Genomic DNA, 22,386 nt, shown 5'->3' with positions numbered 1-22,386 from the left:
AAACGGTTTCCACTGACAGAAGGATCAGTAACCAGAGGACAGTGTTAAAGGGATTTAACCACAGAAAAGTTTATAGCACAGAAAGATGCCATTCAGCCCATCATGTCTGCGCCGCTGAAAAAACTAGCTGCTCATTCTAATCCCACCTTCCAGCACCTGTTCCGTAGCCTTGCAGGTTACGGCACTTCAGCTGCAGGACCAGGTACCTTTTAAATGAGTTGAGGGTTTCTGCTTCCCGGTGAATAGGTTTTTCCTCATATTCCCTGGTAATTGATCTCCCTGCTAGGGGAAACAGGCCATTCCTATCTACTCTATCTGGACCCCTCAATTTTATACACCTCAATTAAGTCACCCCTCAGCCTCCTCTTTTCTAAGGAAAACAACCCTAGCCAATCTTTCCTCATAGCTGCAACTTTCAAGCCCTGGCAACATTCTTCTAAATCTCCTGTGTACTCTCTCCAGAGCAATTATGTCCTTCCTGTAATGTGGTGACCAGAACTGGATGCAATACTCCAGCTGTGGCCTAACCAGCATTTTATATGGTTCCAGCATAACATCCCTGCTTTTGCATTCTATACCTCAGCCAAGGAAAGCATTCCTTATGCCTTCACCACTTTATCTATCTGTCCTGCCTTCAGTGACCTGTGGACATGCACTCCAAGGTGTCTCACTTCTTCTACCCCTCTAATTATTCTCGTGTGTATTCCCTTGCTTTGTTTGCCCTCCCCAAATGCATTACCTTACACTTCTCTAAATTGAATTCCATTTGCCACCTTTCCACCACTCAACCAAACCAAACTATTCGAGTCTACAGCTATCCTCTTCACTATCAACTACATGGCCAATTTTGTGTCATCTGCAAATTTCCCAATCATGCCTCCCACATTTATGTCCAAATCATTACCATCACAAACAGCAAAGGACCAAACACTGAGCCCTGTGGACCGCCTTCCATTCGCAAAAACATTCACCCATTACCCTTTGTTCCCTGTCACTGAGCCAATTTTGGATCCAATTTGCCATTCCCCTGGATCCCATGGGTTTTTAATTTTAAGACCAGTCTGCCATGCCTTGTCAAATGCCTTATTAAAATCCATGTAGACAACATCCACTGCACTATCCTCATCAATCTTCCTTGTTACTTCCTCAAAAAATTTAATCAAATTCGTAAGACAAAAAGAACCAGATGGGAAGGGGAGGGTTTTTTTTTTTTAAGTCTTGATGATCTGGAATGCACAGTCTAAGGGTGGCAGAAGCAGATTAAATAACTTTCAAAAGGAAATTGGATAAATACTTGAAGGGGAAAAATTTGCAGGGCTTTGGGGAAAGAGCAGAGGAGTGGGACTAATGGATAGCTCTCAAAAGAGCCAGCACAGTGGTTTGAATAGCCTTGTTCTGGCTGGACATTTGTGTGTGCTTGGGTCAGGATGAAGTTCACAGTGTGGAGTCCAGTATGTGAGCAGATTAGAAGGCTGGCACCCCACTCCCACACTGCTATTTTTCCCATCTGAACTGGCATTTCATTAATCCCTGGGTCGGAAATGTCATTCCCATCCTCATTCCACACCTGCCCATGCAAAAAAATCCAAATGCAAGCTTGGCATCTCGAAAACTGATGCACTGATAATGGGATAATGCCAAGTTTGTGGCAAGGTAGCATCAACACCAAAAAAAGTCACGTTTTGTATTTGGGATCAATGAATTGCCATTTACGTTATCTGAGGGATGCTGTTTTAATCCAGGACTTCTCTGGTTACCATAGTAACATTTTTGAAAGTCCCTTTCCTAGATTCATAGTCAATTGGCACCTTTTAAACACAACACAACTGGATCAATATCTATGGAGAAGACGGACTGAGAAATACAGAGGTGTCACAAAGCATTGATATTTTCCCTCTGGGGAGATTGGGGAAGTTAGATACTGATGTGTTGTAAAGTCGGAGGATAAGGTGGTGTGAGAAGGAAGATCAACAAAGCAGACGCAGACTCCAGGTAGAGGTAACCTGATGTCAGGCTGGATTTCTTTACAGGTGGTTGAATTTGCATGCAAATATAGGTTGATTTAACACTGACTTCTCTTCCTTTCCTCCCTTCCAAGATCAAATGTAACTAACCAACAGAAGACAAGAAACAGGGCCAATTCCATGATACACCTGAAGCAGCATTTATTGTCATCCATTCAACCCAACATTGAATTACGGTTTGGCATTCCATGGGATTTCAATTTTCTTTTTTTTTTAATGCTGTTCGAACAGGATCTTGTTTTGTGAGCTCAATCGAACTTACTCGAGAACTGATTGGTAAAGCAGATGTATTACAAAGAAAATGTATAATCATTGAGGTTCAGACAGACATCTGACAAAAATGTGGTATTAAAACAAAAGTATCAAAACATTTTAGCAGATGCAATGCATTACCCAAGATCTGTGTACATCATAGAGCTCCATATAAATTAACAGCCAAAAAAAATTCAGCAACACAAAATAGCCAGTCCTCCCAGCTTTATATGAATTTACTTCATGGTTAAAGATTCATTTGCTAAAATGGGCAGACTATATGTAAACACTACAATAGAGTCAATTTCTGACCCACTTTATTCCAAATTGATTGGGTCCTGGAGTTTAAACGACTGAAAGGGATACTGTAGTTTCCACATGCAGAGGCGATCGGCCAAGAGAAACATCACGGCCTTTCCTCATTCCAATCTCGACTGCAGTGCTCAAACAGCAAATACTTTTTAATTTCTTTTTGGGATGGGATGGGGCAGATTGGTGGTTCTAAAAACCACTCAAACTTTAAAAAGGGACCAAAAACAATTTCTGCAAGTGATTCACCAGCAACAAAATGGCTCAAAGAATTTTTGCACAATTTTGAAGTGCGACTACAGCAAAGGGGCTTAAATACTGACACAGCTAATGAAGACGCATCATTTTAGTCTTTCCTTCTCTGATGGGCATACAGTGGATTTAGAGGAGCTGTGTGTACAGTAGATATTAGCAGTAGGGTATATAGCATGTCTGTGTTGGGCGGGTGAGGCAGGGAGGGAGGAGAGGAGGAGATGAAGAGGGTGACTGCACAGACTCAGTTGTTGCCTTCTCCTGCCTCGTCATCTTGCTGGTCACTTGTCCAGAGGGTGAGGTTGTCCCGTAGTAACTGCATGATGAGGGTCGAGTCCTTGTAGGAGTCCTCGTTTAAAGTGTCCAGTTCGGCGATGGCGTCATCAAAGGCTGCCTTGGCCAGCTGGCAGGCCTGCTCAGGAGCGTTCTGGATCTCGTAATAGAAGACTGAGAAGTTGAGGGCTAGGCCCAGGCGGATGGGGTGAGTGGGCTGCATCTGATCCTTGCTGACCTCGAAAGCCTCCTTGTAGGAGGCCTCGGACAATTCCACCACGCCGGCTCTCTTCTCGCCAGTGGCCACCTCAGCCAGGTAGCGATAGTAGTCGCCCTTCATTTTCAAGTAAAAGACTTTGCTTTCCACCTGGGACTCGTTGCAGTTCTTAATGAGGAACTTGTCGAGCAGGGACAGCACATCGCTGCACACGGCCTCCAGCTCCTTCTCCACCTTCTCCCGGTAGGCACGCACCATCTCCAGCTTCTTCTCATTGCCATCAGCAGAAGTCTTCTGCTCAATGCTGCTGATCACCCGCCAGGACGACCTGCGGGCTCCCACCACATTCTTGTAGGCCACGGAGAGCAGGTTGCGGTCTTCGTTCGACAGGGCCTCGTTCAGCTCAGTTACCTGCGAACAAGAAAACAAGCAATAAATAAAAATTACATCGAGGGGCGAGAGTGTGTGTGGGGGCAGGCAGTTAGTGCCCACAATGGGTTGGCAGACAAACACATCACCCAAGTTGACAGCGCAAAATGTCCTTGAGTCAGCTCCCAGTCTGTGTCGGTTTGGATGTGTGAAGAGCACAACTGACAGTGGGGTGAGAGGTGAGCGACTGGCCTGGCTCTCAGTGCCGAGCACTAAAGAAAGAACTACCAGTTATACAGCGGCTTTCACAACGTTGCCAAGTACTTCACAGTCAATGGGGTGCTTTGCACGTGTAGTCGCTGTCATAATGCAGGGAGTCAGTCAGATTTTGTCAGGGTGTGGAAGGAATACTGGGTAAAAGGAGTTTGACTTTTTCTGTGCTTTACTGAGCCTCTGATAAACCTGAGCAAGACGGGTCACAGTTTCAGTATTACTGCAAAAGGACAGTGCACTATAGGGAAAGAAAGGGTCAGGTTCTGCTCCAATTCCCCCCCCCCAGTCAAACAAAACACCTGAGCTCATACACCAGTAATGGCCATATGGGCCAACAGCTACTGTAAAACCCAGAGACGGAGAGAGAGAGCACTTTCAGGGCAAAAAAAAACACCCAGCTTCCCCAATAGACAGGCAGTCAAATGATTCAATTCTTGCACCTGAAAATATTCAGGCCTGAGGTTATCTGCAGACCTTGTTCCCAGAGCCCAGCCACTGCGCAATGCCTCACATATCAGCTTTTTTTAAAAAAATTGTGCTCCTAGATAACAGCATTTGATGAGAAACAATAGTGGTCATGGCAACAAAGTAGTACAAATGACAATCATGTGACATCTGACTCATTATCTCCAGACCATGCTCCAAATTGCTCCCTCCCTTTATAACAAAACTCACCTGTTCTGTGATAAACTTCAAATTTATTGTGACTATGATAGCAGTCATACTGCTAACACTGGTTAATGATTGCATTGACTCCTAAAATCTCTCACATTATGAAAAAACCATCCCCGTTAGAACAATGTGCCACTATTCGTGACCTGGTCTATTGTTAGTTATGTCTTGCAATTTTAAAAATATACATAAAATGATGGATTTTAATTATCCTGAGCCACTATGCACCAGTCACCATTCAGCAACCTTTTGGGGGATGAATGCTCCCGAGGATTCTGTGATTTTATGGAGCTGAACAACACATCAGGTTAACTCAACTGCACCTCCCACATGGTTCATGGTGAGAAACCAATCACATTGGGAGTGAAGAGTGCAATCTACCCCTATTATAGAGGTTCGTAAAACAGTGCCTTGATGAGGGCAATGGTACAAAGGGACAGGGCTGGACTGGATTTAAACCACAGCTTTGAGAACCCTCTACCATGGCACCAGCTTGAACGTTTGAGCTGGGGTGAAATATTACCAAGAGTGCATTCATCACAAGTGAACCACGAGCCAGCTGAACTGACAATATGAAATGATTGCACTCCTAGCAGGGCTAGAGTGTACACACTGCTCTACTAGGAATAGGACTGAGAATGTGCACTGAAAACAAGGAAAGAGTAATCGGTGTTATCTTAAACAAACTGAATAGAATTCTTTGACCTTTCAGGGTCTTCATTTTGGGCTATTAGTGTACTGTTTGCATGCGGGGGTGGGGGGAGGGGGGGGCAGGTGGAAAGGGGGGACTTCCTGGGTTTTTAGAAAAGTTTCCACATGAAAAGACTTGGCATTTATACAACACCTCATGACCTCAGGACATCCCAAAGCATTTTACAGCCAATGAAGTACCGTGGAAGTGTAGTCACTGTTGTAATGTAGGAACAGGAGCTACATTCTGAACAATGGTACAGGCACATCTGTACAACATCAACTTTTACACAAAAAATTTCTGCACGATACTGATCTGACATTTCTCACAGGAACAGTTTCTGAATGAAATAAACCAGCTCTTCAGGTTAGGACTGAAATACAGTCAACTTCATGCTACACAATGATAACATTTCCTTGCAGCTAAACAAGATTTAAAACATGCAGTGTAATTGAGAGATTTGGTCAGAAGGAGTTGAGTAGAATTCCCATTTCCAATGGTATCGCGGTGGGGGGGGGGGGGGGTGGTAGGGGGGAGCATGCGAGGGGGAGAACAGGTGTCTTACAAATAACCCTGGACGGGGCAGACCATGGTCTCACCAATGCTTTGCAGAAAACCACATCACCAAACCCCATCTTAGTGTCCGATAGTATTAATCCTGTTAAGAGTTCTTACTGGAATAAAGTCCATGTTTGCATAAACCTTTTTCTTTAAAAAAAAAACCCAAAAGGTTTCCAGGCCCTTAATTTTTTGCCCCGTCTGCAACGCAACAAGGCTCCTTCAACAGTACCTTGCAAATAGGTGAACTCATTCACTAAGAACAAGGGCAACAGACACATGGGAACACCATCACCTGCAGTTTCCCCTCCAAGTCCCAGACCATTGTGACTTGGAACTATATCACTGTTCCTGGGTCAAAATCCTGGAGCTCCCTTCCTAACAGCACTGTGGCTGTACCGACACCACATGGACTACAGTGATTCAAGAAGGCAGCTCACCACCACCTTCTCGAGGGCAATTAGGAATGGGCAATAAATGCTGCCTTGCCTGAGTGACACCCACGCCCCAAGAACAAATAAAAGTCACTTCTCCAGGTGAAATGCTGGAGATGCAACCAACCTCTACCATACACAGTAACTGTGGTGAAGTGAGACCAGACTCTAGGTGCTACTCAGCAACAAACAGGAACAGGCGCGCACTATGGCTGAGGGGGCGTGTGGGAAGGTGAGGAAGATGATGAACCCTGAATCTGACCATCACAAGATGTGACCAAATTACATCTTATTGCAGTGCTGGTTAACAGTTCAACAGAGAAGACAAATGGAAAGAGTGGGTGGGGTTATATACTCAGGTTAGCTCCAAGCCTCAGTGCAAAACAATGCAAAAACACCACTGTTTGTCACAAAGTGGGTAGACATTTGCCAGAAGTGAAGCATCAGTTCCTGGGACTAATAAAGTGGAATCCACAAGAGCTGGCAAAGAAACTCATTCAAAGCTTTCTTGCTGTTGAACTGGTCGTCAAGGTGTACAGACATGCAAACACACACACATACTTACTTGAGATTTTTTGCAGTATTTTCTGGTAGTTTGAGCCGAAGGTTCTAAAGACAATTAAATAATTCTCCCCCACAATATTCAGTTTTGCAAACAAGACATGCGCTGCTGGCCCAGTGTGTCTGCTCGTATCATCGTGACAAGCCAGCTAGTTGAAGAGGCGGAGGTCATACTGTGAGATCCCAGTGAATAGCTGCAAAACAGGATGGGACCAAGCTCAAAGCCCAGTCTGTGCTGGCAGGGGGAGCAGTAGGTATGTTACACCTGGCCTCAACTTGGATGGGGAAAATAAACCAACATTATTCACTGATGCATATTGCAAGCACATGCACGGAGGACAGGATAGGACCTGAATGAAGCAATTCACATATGGCATCATGCGGGACCAATCAACTCTACCACCAGGCCAACTGACCCCCATAGAACCATGCCAACAGGATCACTGTTTCAGAAGGAGAGGAGAAAGACAAAACTGGAAAACAAAGGTTCAATACAGAACCATAGTGCAGGATGTCAGGAGAGAAGACGAATATATCAAGCAACACTGTGCAGACATTGCCACACCAATGGTTTCAAAGGCTGTATGTGTATAGCAGAGAGAGAGAGAGAATTATTATTAGTAACTGCGACACACTGCACCTTTAGGCATGTTCTTTTAATGTGCATCGGTCTTGGAGATGTTAGCTAATGAGACATATATGACTACTGTTCAAACTGCCAGGGAAATTCGACACCCAAGAGGCTGGAAGATGGACAGAGACAGCAGTTTCAAGGCTCTTCACAGAAGCTGTTGAAGTGATGTAGCCCCGACACTGCAGCCCCACCAATCCAACAGGAAGAAAAATACATGAATGACGCATCATGGTTTAGGCATTACCCATTTCTAGTGCTGTCCTGCTCTTCATTTACTCACACTCCCTTGAGTTAAACACATCAAGCACCATCCCAGCTGAGTTAATAGTTGTTTTAGCTGAAATACTGTATATATACTTTTCTCTATTCAGCCACAAGGAAGCAAGCAGGTCCAGAGTAGCTGACTCCATTTTTCTCTGTCCTGTAAAGGGGTATTTGACTATCTAATTTTCAGCTGTACTGTTTCAGTAGTTTGGAAATTTCTAAACATGTAATCATGAAATAGACAGAAGTCCCATTTTCAAACTAGAAACCTTTCCCATTCCTTGTGTTACAAAGTGGAGGCTCTAGTTGTGGTTTTCAATGAATTTTCACTCAAGATACCAGATCTCAAACCATGGTTCCATTATCCAACTCAATCATCATCCTTTCACTTTAGATTTAGTAACCCTCAGTGCAGCAGACAGCTCTCTGGAACAATACTAACAGCTCCCTGACTCTATTACTGATTCAAACAGTGAGAATTTTTCCTGTGAGTGTTGGTCACAACTATTAGAATCATACCACAAAGGAGGTAGCTATTTGGCCCACTGCACTTGTGTCAGCTCTCAAAGAGTTAACCAATTAATACAACTCCCCTACTCCTTCCCAATATCTCTAAATTTCTCCTTTTCAACTATATATCTAATTCACTTTTAAAAGTTACTATCAAATCTGCTTCCACCACCCTTTCAGCCAATGCATTCAAGATAATTTACTGCTTAAAATTTCTCACTTCACTTCTGGTTCTTTGGCCAATTATCTTAACTCTGCATCCATTGGCTACCAATCCTCCTGCAGCTGCAAACATATTCTCCTTATTTCTATCCTATCACAACCTTCATAATTTTGAACACCGCTACTAAATATCCTAACATCTCTGCTCTAAAAAACATTCCAATTATCACAGAAGTTACATGCCAGATCACTTACACACAATATCAAAGTGATAGTGAAATCTAACACCATGACAGCACAGCACTAGCCACCAATCGACTGCGGGCACGGCACTGGCCACCAATTCAAGTACCTGCTACCTGCCCAGATATAATCATTTTTGTTACCAAAACATTCATCTGGGTCACACACAACCAGCTCCAAAATGAAAATCATGCAAACAAGAGGAACTAAGCACCATTTGCAACAGTCATGTACTAGTGTTTTGACAGGCATGGAGATTCTCCCTCCCAATGGTGCAGTGTACCACCATGTGTAATTCAAAAAACAAGCATGACTCCTTCACCTCTCTTCCTGCCCAGCCAACACAGAGATTTGTATCTGCAGAGCAAGTGGGCATTATCCAGACTACTAACTAAGCTTTCAAAATGTGATTCCTAAACACTAAAAATCCCACTTAAAAAATTATTCAATGGCCCTGGAGGTTTCGCCCTTTGAGCGAAGGGTGTCACCCAGTCGACACCTATTATTTAATCATTCTTCCAGCCACACACCCCTCCCTAATTCCCAAAAGGTGGCTGGATCACATCACACCAGATGCAATAAATCGATCGTCAGCTCTGACAATGCAATTCCGCTGTACGATCCCCAGCTGTGTATTCCCAATGGAAGCTCCCAACTGTCAACTGCTGAAACATGCTGTGCTGCGCTCCAACATCCCATGCCACCCATACTGATCCACCCAGTTACACACATTCCCAGCCGTGAGTCATGAAGCCTCTCAACAGCAGGCAGCAGCACAATGGTGCACTCAAGCTTTGAGCTATTCAGACAGATATTGAAGTGGTAACACAAGGCACAAATAGATATATGCATTCAGAGATCTAAGTGAGCTAAAATTGTTGGGAGTGTATCCTCAGATGCTGCATGATGCCCACACCCTGAGCTCCACGCTAACTACACTCAAAAACCCTGCCACTGCCTGTGTACACATCAGTTTCAATGCAGACACTCAATGCCTCCATGGTCAGTTGCATTCAAAGGACGCCCAGAATTCAACAGACTGGGTGGAGACTATCTAGCCCCAGAATCCGATAAACTCCAGCTGAGAAACCTGTGCCAACCCCTCCCGCCTGTCTGTCTCAGAAAAACGCCTGTCTGTCTCCCTGATTCCAGCACATTACTACATTGCTGGTGCGCTAACACAGCTCCATCCTGGCTTGCTTCCCTTCTTCACATGTAATGAGACTTAATTCATTTTTCATACTGAAGGATGGTGCAAGAAGCAAGTCAGCTATTTCAACTATTCCATTCAAAAACACAATATATTGAGAACAATGGGAATGAACCTTTAGTTCTTTAAACTGATAGCATATCTCACATCAAGTCGAAGAACCTTCATGTAAACCCAAGGTGAAAGTGTTAGATGAAGGGTTACTGTAGAAAGCAGCCATCTGCCCCTGAATTTAAGGTGGCTGCCTTATCTTTACTGCGATGCTGCCCACTCTGACACAGACCTTTCCACTCACTCAATGTCATCTTTCTCTAAAGCCAGATTGCACCCCTACAGATCCCATCCTCCACTAAACCATCTGTGTCAGCGAATGCAGCTTTTTCTCCATCTTTGTCATCCACCCTAAAAAAACAGATTTGAACAGAATCCAATTCATATCCAGCTAAATCTCATCCACTTTTATTGGGGAGGGTTAGGTTTTGTATCTGCATTAGGTCATCTTTTAAAGACAGATAGACCCCCCACGGTTTCACTATTACAGATTTCTCAATATCGTTCGGAGGGAGGGGAAAAAATTCGAACCGCGGAGCAATTCTCTGAACCAGACCACACCCAACAACTGTAATTCACATTCATCTGAAAAGCTCTCCTCCTGGATACTATAGGGATTTATTGGAGGCAGTGAACAGGAACCAGTTAGCTGAAACGGAAAATAATGGGATATACAAAACACGTGTGCTCCACATGTCCAAAAAAATTTTCCTTCATTAAACAAGAACCCTGAAAATAAAACCATTAGAAAGTGTCATTGTTCCTGGATTGCAAGATGCTGCCGAGTTACTGACAGAACCTTACTTTGATTTAATGTAACACTCGGGATAACAGACAGCCCAACACAAAGGGCTGCATTTGCCACCCCCCCCCCCACTGTGCCGCTGGATTTGCCCCCCCCCCCTCCCTCCACTGTGCCGCTAGATTTGCCCCCCCCCTCCCTCCCTCCACTGTGCCGCTAGATTTGCCCCCCTCCCTCCCTCCACTGTGCCGCTAGATTTGCCCCCCTCCCTCCCTCCACTGTGCCGCTAGATTTGCCCCCCCTCCCTCCCTCCACTGTGCCGCTAGATTTGCCCCCCCTCCCTCCCTCCACTGTGCCGCTAGATTTGCCCTCCCTCCCTCCACTGTGCCGCTAGATTTGCCCCCCCTCCCTCCACTGTGCCGCTAGATTTGCCCCCCCTCCCTCCCTCCCTCCACTGTGCCGCTAGATTTGCCCCCCCCTCCCTCCCTCCACTGTGCCGCTAGATTTGCCCCCCCCTCCCTCCCTCCACTGTGCCGCTAGATTTGCCCCCCCTCCCTCCACTGTGCCGCTAGATTTGCCCCATCCTCCCTCCCTCCACTGTGCCGCTAGATTTGCCCCCCCTCCCTCCCTCCACTGTGCCGCTAGATTTGCCCCATCCTCCCTCCCTCCACTGTGCCGCTAGATTTGCCCCCCCTCCCTTCCTCCACTGTGCCGCTAGATTTGCCCCCCCTCCCTTCCTCCACTGTGCCGCTAGATTTGCCCCCCCTCCCTTCCTCCACTGTGCCGCTAGATTTGCCCCCCCTCCCTCCCTCCACTGTGCCGCTAGATTTGCCCCCCCTCCCTTCCTCCACTGTGCCGCTAGATTTGCCCCCCCTCCCTCCCTCCACTGTGCCGCTAGATTTGCCCCCCCTCCCTTCCTCCACTGTGCCGCTAGATTTGCCCCCCCTCCCTCCCTCCACTGTGCCGCTAGATTTGCCCCCCCTCCCTCCCTCCCTCCACTGTGCCGCTAGATTTGCCCCCCCTCCCTCCCTCCACTGTGCCGCTAGATTTGCCCCCCCTCCCTCCCTCCACTGTGCCGCTAGATTTGCCCCCCCTCCCTCCCTCCACTGTGCCGCTAGATTTGCCCCCCCCCCTCCTCCACTGTGCCGCTGGATTTGCCACCCCACTTCACCGCTAGGTAACAAGTTCCTCTTTTGATATAAACTATCCCCGGCTCAATCCCAATGAATGAACCAGTCTCTTCCAACAGAGGAAACTCCAGCCAACTTCATGCATCTTTCTCGGATGGAGGAGGTCCCAGTGTACGGGAGACTCGCCCGTTACCGGCTCGCCGCCTCCCTCGGTCCCAAATAACCGTTGATGGTAGGGGGTCTACTCACCGACTTCATGGCCGCCGCCATGTCATCGTAGCGCTCAGCTTGCTCGGCCAGCCTGGCTCGCTGTACCAGCTGCTCTCGGTCCACCATCTCAGACACGGCACAATATCTCTACCCGGGAAGGGGGGATGGTGGCGGGGTTTACACTGACCGCCTTTCCGATGATGGTTGTGGATGTTGAGAGCGAGTGTCTCCAGCACTGCAGACTAGCTGCCCCTCTCACAAGCTCTAACTCTGTCTCTATCTCCGGCTCCACCACCGTCGCCCCACACCACCTACCCACAAGGCACTGCAGTGCCGCAGTCAAGCATGCGCAGTAAGGCCGTCGAGCCCGCGCCCGGTGCCCGGCTATTTAATAGTGACGTCACTTTCTAATTTTAGAACCATGCGGATTTTTTCAGGGGCGGGTCGTCGCCTGCGCGCGCGCGTGCGCATTACCTCCAGGGTGAGAAGAGTCGTTAGTGCGCACGCGCTGCCGTCCCAGCGCGCGCGCGCGCACTCTGCCCGTTGGGGGCGGGTAGGGTGAGGGCGCCCAGGAGAAGCGGGAAAGTGGAGGGCGGGGCAGCTGCCGAGTGCGCAGCCGTGTTGCTAGGCCCGGCTGAGTTCTTGCGGCGGCGGTGGAAGAGGGACGCCGCTGATTGGCTCATCGCGGCGCGGGTGGGAGAGAGACGCTGATTGGCTCATCGCGGCGGCGGCTGTTTCGTCATCCATTTAAAGTCCCTGATCATTGCCAGTTTCTGCTGGTTTCAGGTTTCCCTAAGGATTTAACGACTATTGTATCTGGGATCAATGGCTACTGCAGTGTATTAACCCACTACAGTTAAAAGTGTTTCACTTTACTTGCTGGATCTGTCCGCGCTATTAATACTGGTGCCTGCAGCCGCTGCAAGAACATGGCAATCGCAGCAGGAGTAGGCCATGCAGCCCTTTGGGCCTGCTCTGTCCTCAATACGATTACGGCTAATCTTCTATCTCAACTCCACGGGGCTAAAGAGTGGTGAGTCGAAGAGACTTAGTAGTTGGCAGGAAAAAAGACAGAAGCGCAAGGAGAGAGCCAACTGTGCAACAGCCCCGACAACAAATTTTATCTGCAGCACCTGTGGAAGAGTCTGTCATTCTAGAATTGGCCTTTACAGCCACTCCACACGCTGTTCCACAAACCACTGACCACCTCCAGGTGCTTACCCATTGTCTCCCGAGACAAGGAGGCCAAAGAAGAATTCCCTTAGTATTCACAAATATATTGAGCTCTGTCTTGAATTAATTAATAAAATTGGAATTTAAGAAAAGCCAATCTCAGTAATGGTGACCGTGAAACCATTATCAATTGTCATAAAAACCCATATGGTTCACTAATGTCCTTTACGGAAGGAAATCTGCTGGCCTTACATGGTTTGGCCTACATGTGACTCCAGACACACAGCAATGTTGTTGATTCCTAAGTGCCCACTGAAATGGCCTAGCAAGCCACTCAGTTGTACCAAACTGCTACAGAAAAGTCTAAAAGCAATGAAACCTGATGGACCACCTGGCATCGACCTGGGCATGGAAATGACAACGGCACACCCAGCCCTGTCGACTGTGCAAAGTCCTTCTTATTAATATATGGGGGGTTGTGCCAAACTTGGAGAGCTGTCCCACAGTCTAGTCAAGCAACAGTGTGAAATAGTCACGCTCACGGAATCATATCTTACAACGCCCCTGACACCACCATCTCTGGGTATGTCCTGTCTCACCAACAGTACAGACACTCACAAACATTGGTGGTTGCACAGTGGTATGCAGTCGGGAGGGAGTTGCCCTGGAGTCCTCAACATTGACTTTGGACCCTGTGAAGTCTCATGGCATCAGGCCAAACATGGGCACGGAAACCTCCTGCTAATTACCACCTACCCTAAGAGAGAAAAGTCTCCTACAGCAAACAAGGTTTAAGAAGAATACTGGGCACAACGAAAAGCAAGATCTATCTGCAATCAAGGACTCTACAGTGAGCTCGAAGAACTGTAACATAAACTCTTCAGATATTGCCTCAAACTTTTCCACTTTATTTTTCTTCTGCACTTTTCTGTCTCTATTTGCATGTGTGTATCGCGTTTGCAGGCATGTCATGTATCCATAGGCGTCAACCGAATTCAAGTTTAAGTTTAATAAATTTCAACTTTTCTTCTTTAACCTAAGAAAGCCTGTTTGTGCTGGTTTCCTTGCCTTATAATTGGAAAGCGGTAAATAAGGATTCATCAAGGGTGAGCTAAAAACACAGTGTGTTTAAAATTAAACCCTCTTACAGTAAGACCAGGTGAAGGCTGAGAGGGACCCCTAGACACCTTTCACACCTGGTCGTAACAGTCATCAACAGTGTTATCAAGCGCCACTTACTCAGCAATAACCTGTTCAGAGTTGCTAGGTTTGGGTTCCACCAGGGCCACACAGCTCCTGACCTCATTACAGCCTTTGTCCAAACTTGGACAAAAGAGCTGAATTCCAGAGGTAAGGTGAGAGTGACTGCCCTTGACATCATGGCAGCATTTGACCTAGTGTGGCATCAAGGAGCCCTAGCAAAACTGGAGTCAATGGGAATCAGGGAAAACTCTCCACTGGTTGGAGTCATACCTAGCACAAAGGCAGATGGTTGTGATTGTTGGAGGTCAATCATCTCAGTCCCAGGACATCACTGTAGGAGTTCCTCAGAGTAGTGTCCTAGGCCCAACCATCTTCAGCTGCTTCATCAATTACCTTCCTTCCATCATAAGGTCAGAATTGGAGTTGTTTGCTGATGATGGTAAGATGTTTAGTATCATTCACGACTCCTCAGATACTGATGCAGTCCGTGTTCATATGTAGCAAATCCTAGATAACATTCAGGCTTGGGAAGATAAGTGGCAAGTTACATTCGTGCCACACAAGTGCCAGGCAATGACCATCTCTAACATGAGAGAATCTGACCATCTCCTCTTGACATTCAACAGCATTACCATCGCTGAATCCCCTACCATCAACATCCTGGGGGTTACCATTGGCCTGAAACTGAACTGGACCAGCCATGTAAGTACTGTGGCTACAAGAGCAGATCAAAGGCTGGGAATTCTGCAGCGAGTAACTCACCTCCTGACTCCTCAGTGCCTGTCCACCATCTATAAGGCACAAGTCAGAAGTGTAATGGAATACTCTCCACTTGCCTGGATGTGTGCAACTCCAACAACACTCAAGAAACTTGGCCATCGAGAACAAAGCAGCAGGCTCGATTGGCACCCCATCCATCACCTTAAACATTCACTCCCTCCACCACAGGCACAAGGTGGCAGCAGTGTGTACCATCTACAAGATGCTCTGCAGCAACTCTCTATGTCTCCTTCGACAGCACCTTCCAAACCCACAGCCTCTACCACCTAGAAGGACAAAGGCAGCAAATGCATGGGAACACCACCACCTGCAAGTTCCCCTCCAAGGCACACACCATTCTGACTTGGAACTATATCGCCGTTGCTACACTGTCACTGGGTCAACATCCTGGAACTCCCTTCCTAACAGCACTGTGGGTAGACCTATCCCTCATGGACTGCAACAGTTCAGGAAGGTGGCTCATCACCAACTTCTCAAGGGCAATTAGGGATGGGTAATAAATGTTGATGTAGCCAGCGACGCCCACATCCCGTGAAAAAATAAAACAAAATTTAAATAAATGTATTCATTAACTGAGCATCCACAACTCTGGGGTAGAGAATTCTGAAGATTGACAACCCTCTGAGTGAAGACATTCTTCTCATCTCAGTCCAAAATGGCCAGCCCCTTATTCTGAGACTACGTCCCCTAGTTTTAGACGCTCCAGCCAGGAGGAAACAATCTCCCAGCATCTACCCTGTCCGGCCCTAAGAATTTTATACGTTTCAAATTGGAGCATGATCCAATTTCTAAGCTGTGATCTGCAGGATGATGCTTTTACTTTATAGGACATTGAATAAAAAGACCAACACACTGTTTCAAGTTTAAAAACATGTTGGGAAGACTTGCTGGATAATTAAAGGTTCCAAATAATATATTGAAATATTTTCAGAATGACAACCACAGAATATTTCTTCATTTGATGCTGCTTCTGAGGAGTTTTATGAACAGCTGATGATTATCCACATTCTAACACACTGGGGGTAATTTTAGCTTCGCCGGGAAGGAAACCCACAGGATCGGGTGGAATGTCTGTTTTACTCCCTCCACCACCGCCCACACCACCCCCCCAAACCTCACCACCACTTTCAATAGAGAGTAAACTCAAGAAGGTCTAAAATAGTGTTGACCAATTCACCTTACACTCAGAGGCTTTGCACCACTTTGACATCCAGTGAGCCCTCACACCATGCAGGAAAGGGTCTTATTGAAATTCAAAAGTCAGGATATGAGAACATCATTCAGACCCCAATGGTATTTTAACCCTTAGCAGCTGCATTTGGTGCCCAGTGCCTGCTGGGTGCAAAGGAACAACACCGGGTGCAAAGGAGCAGCAGGCCCAGAAGAGCCCCTACGGTCCTGGGCTTCCTTCCCCCCCACCACAATCACCTACCCACCCCCACCACTTACTTGATTGCCAGTGACTGTTCCCATGCATCCCTGGCTGTGGTCTCCTGCAGCAATTGGCTGTGTCTTGTCCACTGACCTGCAGCATTGATGCTGGGTTCAGGCAGCAGTTGGCTCTTGTATATCTAAATGAGGCCATGAGTTACTTGCCAACCATCCCCATACTCACCCCTCAATTCCAGTTAAAATTGGGACTATTAGTTTGTAATAAACATTCCCCTAAAGCATTCACCAAGGGTCATCCTGTTCTATCTTTTTTGGCTGACTTCAGCCATGCCTGGCAATGGGCATGTGACAGTTTGCCTCACTGCCTTCTGGCTTGGTGGGGGAGGGAGCAGGGCAGGGGTATGAGCCAGGGTCCCAATCATAATCCAATTACTATTTGTAGATGTCAGTTGGTTTAAAAGATTCAATGGCAGTATTTGAAGAAGGACAGGAGAGTTCTCCCTGGTGTCTTGGTCAATGTTGATTCCTCAACCAACATCTGTAAAAACAGATTATCTGGTCTTTTATCTCAGGGAGCTTGCTGTGTGCAAATTGGCTGCTGCATTTCCCTATATTACATCAGTGACTACACTTCAAAAGTACTTTGCTGGATATAAAACACTTTGGGACACCTTGAGCTTGTGAAAGGTACTACATAAATGCAAGTTCTTTCTTATGAACCCTCACTTGATCTTGCTGCCAAATTATAGAATGGATTAATGACACAATGCTTGGGAGGATGAGCAAAAAATAGGGAGCTAGACGCATTGCAAGGAAATATCCAAGCTCATCAATATGGATCAATGAACTTCACTAAAATATCTTTTTCTAATGAACTTACAGTAAAATTATATCTCAATACCCAAATATTACATACCAGTGGCATATTTTACTGCATCACTTTGTAGATTCATGTTTTCAGTAACAGTAGAGGCCAGACCAGAGTCTCCTGTGTAAAGGAATATGTTGATTAATTTCAATGGGGAAACTGCATCACAAGGCACACTTATCCTAGCAACAGCAAAAGCTGGCAGGCGAATCAAATGCAGAGGTCAAACATTATGCAGGATGTTAATACAGATTTTATAGTTGTCAGTCATTTGAAGCCTCCAGTCCCCATAAGGACTACACTGTATGGATGGAAATGCATTGATGGATGGTGGCTGTGCTGGTGACACAGATACATGTATTCTGTGTGCTAGATACCAGCAGTATCAATTAAACTTGCTGAATATAATCTCCGATTCTAATGCCTGCAATGATCTTATCACATCTTCTCCTCCCACCCACCTCTTCATTCTTCTCCTCTTCCTTCCTGAAGGTGCTCACTTGTGCTGCAGTATGAAGTTAAAGGCATCAGTAGTGGCCATTATTCATATGTAAGCTTAGACAGTGGGTGATGGAAGGCTATTCAACTGTGGAAGGTATCACACAAAGTTCAATTTTTGCTCTTACTTGGCATTTCCACTTGTGGACTTTCCAGCGGAAGTCACCTGGATAGCAACCAGGAGTGAGAACAAAGCTGCATTTGTCTCCTAAGCCCAGGGGTCCTGAGGTCAATTTTACTACTCCAAGTGTCCCCCTCTAAATGACCAGAGAAATTTTTAGTATGTGATTAAGAATGAGAGGAACAGAACAATGCAAGTGCCTATTACTGTTCCTTTGATGTCTTGAAATTCTGAGTTGGTTATTCTTTAACAAGTAAAATTGAGAAGTTTTCCGTTCTTTATCAACTTGTAAAGCAGAAGCAGGATATTTGTCTGGTATAGAGGCGTTTTGATAGGGAGAAACTATTTTCACTGGTAGGTGGGTCAATAACTAGAGGAAACAGAGTCAGATAATTCACAGAAAAGGCCAAGGAGGAGCAAAAGTTTTTTTTTACTCAGCAAGAGTTTATGATCTCGTTGCACTGCCTCAAAAGGTGGTGGAAGCAGATTCAGTAGTAACTTTCAAAAGGGAATTGGATAAATATTTAAAAAGGAAAGATTTGCATGTATGTGGAAAGACAGGGGAGTGAGATTAATCGAATAGTTCTTTCACAGAGCTGGAACTGACCCAATGGGCTGAATGGCCTCCTCTGTGCTATGTGATTCTATGATGGTTTTCTGGTAAGTACTGTATGTGTGATGGACATAGTGGCATCGTTATACAATCACAGCCTTCTCCCAGCACTGTGCTCATGGCAAAAAGACAGTTTCAGTAGGGAGACCCATGTGAACCAAAACTTATAGCCTTACAAGAAAGAACTTGCATTTAGTTAGCACCTTTCATGATCTCAGGAAGTCTCAAAGTACTTTACAGCTAATTAAGTACTTTTTAAAAATTGTAGTCACTGCTGTAATGTAGGAAATGCAGCAGCCAATTTGTGCACAGCTAGCTCCCATAAATAGGAATGTGATAATGATCAGATAATCTATTTTAGTGATGTTGGTTGAGGGATACTGGTGAGAACTATCTTGCTGTTCTTCAAACGAGTGCAATGAGACCTTTTATATCCACCTGAGATGGCAGGCAGGGCCTCAGTTTAACATCTCATCTGATCTGAAAGATGGCATCTCTGACTGCCCAGGACTCGCTTAGTGTTGAGTAGCAGTGTCAGCCTAGATTTTGTGCTCACAACCCACAACCTTCTGATTTGGAGGCAAGAATACTGCCAACTGAGCCATGGCTAATACCTAGAGGTAGTCCCAAGCATCATGGACCCAGATCGAGGAACCTGGCTCAGCCTAGGGTCGTGTGTTTGATTGACATTTATGCCTGAAAGTCAGAGGGTCATTGATGCGCTGTTGTCCTCTTTGACAGACAACTGCTGGCCAGGGTGTCCAATAATGGGATCACATTGGGCTTCTTGAGTTAGATTTCAGTTTTGCACCCTGCGGCAAAGACTGTGCCGACCAGCAGAGAAACTAGGTCAGTCTGAGGCTGCGGCTTTATTCACAACATAAGAAGTTTGTCTCTGTTTTAAAGTCTATGTTTAGAGACAAAGTGACTGGTGTCTTTATTATTTTTGCGGTAAGAAGGATAGCAAATTGTATAATACACTGTTTATCTATTGATATCAATAAACTATCTGTAACTTGGGGAGGGGGGAGATGTTTTCCCAGGCTATTGGAGGCAGGTTTGGATGCAAGGAGGATGGGAAAATTGGAAAAATGCCATTAGACTAGGTATCTCGAAGTGTTCCCGCCTACTTCCAGGGGTGGGGTGGTGCAGAAATCAGAATCCCCCGTGGCTGAGGCAGGAAGGCAAATAAACTCATTATGGAGGAAATTAAGAGGGGTTTTTAAAAAATTCATTCATGGGATGTGGGCGTCACTGGCTAGGCCAGCATTTATTGCCCATCCCTAATTGCCCTTGAGAAGGTGGTGGTGAGCTGCCTTCTTGAACCACTGCAGTCCATGTGGGGTATGTACACCCATAGTGCTGCTAGGAAGGAAGTTCCAGGATTTTGACCCAGCAACAGTGAAGGAATGGCGATATAGTTCCAAGTCAGGATGGTGTGTGACTTGGAGGGGAACATGCAGGTGGTGGTGTTCCTATGCATTTGCTGCCCTTGTCCTTCTAGTTAGTAGAGGTCGCGGGTTTAGAAGGTGCTGTCTAAGGAGCCTTGGTGCATTGCGGCAGTGCACCTTGTAGATGGTACACTCTGCTGCTACTGTGCGTCGGTGGTAGAGGGAGTGAATGTTTGTGGATGGGGTGCCAATCAAGCGGGCTGCTTTCTCCTGGATGGCGTCGAGCTTCTTGAGTGTTGTTGGAGCTGCACCCATCCAGGCAAGTGGAGAGTATTCCATCACACTCCTGACTTGTGCCTTATAGATGGTGGACAGGCTTTGAGGAGTCAGGAGGTGAGTCCCAGTGGAATCCCTCTTTTCCACAGCAGAACAGTCTCATGGTTTATCTCCAACCCAACAGTTCGGACAAAGCAGTGCACAGGGGAGAGACTGCCTTAGTGAAACTGACAAGCTGTGAAGGCTTTGATCAGTTACACTGAAGAGCTGCAACCATGGCCTGGTGAGAGGCTGCTGTTCAAAGCACTCCTGTTGAACAGCAGCACTTCACCCACTCTCAGCTGGACTTCCCTGCTGCCAGTCTTCAGAGTGGCATGGGAGCAGCTTCTGCAGCTCCACAGTCCACCTCTGCTGAGGGTCTCGAGTGGGGAGCATTCCACTACAATGTGCTGCAGCTGGAACACCAGCAACAGCACCAGCTGCCTTCTCCTCAGCCACATATCCCTCCATAGGACAGAGAGAATGGGCACTGAGATCCAACTGGAAGGAACTGAGACCCCTAACAGAAGGTCTACAACCCTGCTATCCTGACATGTGTGAGCACCAGTGCCTCAGGAGGCTCAGGCTGGCACGGCATGTTGCTGCTGACATCTGAATCCTCGTAGTGCAAGACCATCCTCCCAGCGGACCAGACGGGCACGCATTGCCAGTGGTCGATAAGGTGATGTCACTGGAGGCCCAGCCCTCCTGCCTCCCTCAAGTTCGCATCTCTTGACTCTTGCCAAGTTGTGCAATCTCTTCTACAAGGAGAGAAAGCAGGGGAGGTGGGATTGTTAGGAATGGCTTGTGCTCAGAGGAGTGAAGGACAACATTTGAATATAGTGGCTCTGAGGCATGGGTGCAAGAGGGCAGTAGGTGTTAGGGTCTGAAGTTCTGTTAATGGATGATAAATATCTGGTAGTTCAAGATAATAGGGTGAACAGGTGTTGGGTGTTTATTAGTTAATTGTATTCAAGTGTGTATATCTAAAGAAAAGCCAGCCAGCTTTGGCTGGGGGTGTTGTTTGGAGCGCAGCAGCAAGTTTTGTGGCAAGCAAGAAAGAATCCCCCACCAAAGCATCCTAGCCTCAGTGCCTTCTTCACAAACAGGCATGGAAATTTCTCGAACAGTAGGCTGATGGTCATTGTGAGTGTTGTCAGATGGGCATGTGAGATGCCTGCAAAGAGAGGAATGAGTGAAGCTGCAAGGTGTCTTGACCTGAGACGTGTTGTGCACAACAATGCTGTGCAAGTAAGAGTGTGGGGCTGGGCACCTGACAGTGTTGTGTCACTCACCTTTCCCGCCCTCCTGAGGTCCTGGATCCTCCTGGCACACTGTCTGCAGGTTAGAGGAACCACACGGCTGCTCCTCACTTCCTTGGCTGCTTCTTTTTTTTTATTTCCAAAATATACTTTATTCATAAAAATCTGCAAAAATTACATTGCCAAACAGTTTCAAACAGCACCAAAAAATACAAACATTGCAAGGGAGATCAGTTTCCTTCTATACTATCATGAGTTTCTTCCCAACCCTTCCATTTCACAATTGTCATGCCAATTACAGTTTTACATTTACAGCAAAAGAAAATATCAACGATACAGTTCGAGGGGTTTCCCATGGATCCAGCCCCTCAGTCCAGCTTGGTGGGGGGACCTTACACTGTGGTCTTTCCCCATTGAGCCTTTGCTGCGGCTGCCCCAAGCTTTAGTGCGTCCCTCAGCACGTAGTCCTGGACCTTGGAATGTGCCAGTCTGCGACATTCGGTGGTGGACAACTCTTTGCGCTGGAAGACCAGCAAGTTTCGGGCAGACCAAAGGGTGTCTTTCACCGAATTGATAGTCCTCCAGCAGCAGTTGATGTTTGTCTCGGTGTGTGTCCCTGGGAACAGCCCGTAGAGCACAGACTCCTGTGTTACAGAGCTGCTTGGGATGAACCTCGACAAAAACCACTGCATCTCTTTCCACACCTGCTTTGCAAAGACACATTCCAGG

General features: G+C 46.5%; 1 protein-coding gene across 2 annotated transcripts; it reads right to left on the bottom strand.

Moving 5' to 3' along the window:
- Nucleotides 1–2,140: 2,140 nt before the first annotated feature.
- Nucleotides 2,141–21,803, bottom strand: LOC137382856 (14-3-3 protein gamma-1-like). Of its 2 annotated transcripts, XM_068055376.1 has the most exons (3): nucleotides 21,691–21,803; nucleotides 17,506–17,577; nucleotides 2,141–3,738 (listed from the first exon to the last, which is right to left on the bottom strand). In XM_068055376.1, the coding sequence occupies exons 2-3, from the start codon at nucleotides 17,512–17,514 to the stop codon at nucleotides 3,082–3,084; spliced, it is 666 nt and encodes a 221-aa protein (XP_067911477.1). In that variant the 5' UTR covers nucleotides 17,515–17,577; nucleotides 21,691–21,803; the 3' UTR covers nucleotides 2,141–3,081. The 2 variants fall into 2 exon arrangements, with proteins under 2 accessions (XP_067911477.1, XP_067911476.1); XM_068055375.1 differs by lacking the exons at nucleotides 17,506–17,577; nucleotides 21,691–21,803 and adding an exon at nucleotides 12,081–12,380.
- Nucleotides 21,804–22,386: the final 583 nt, after the last annotated feature.

The sequence above is a fragment of the Heterodontus francisci genome, chromosome 23 (assembly GCF_036365525.1).
Source record: "Heterodontus francisci isolate sHetFra1 chromosome 23, sHetFra1.hap1, whole genome shotgun sequence".
NCBI classification, from domain to species: domain Eukaryota; kingdom Metazoa; phylum Chordata; class Chondrichthyes; order Heterodontiformes; family Heterodontidae; genus Heterodontus; species Heterodontus francisci.
The sequence above is the reverse complement of the archived record's forward strand: the minus strand, read 5'-3'. Positions and strand labels throughout refer to the sequence as shown.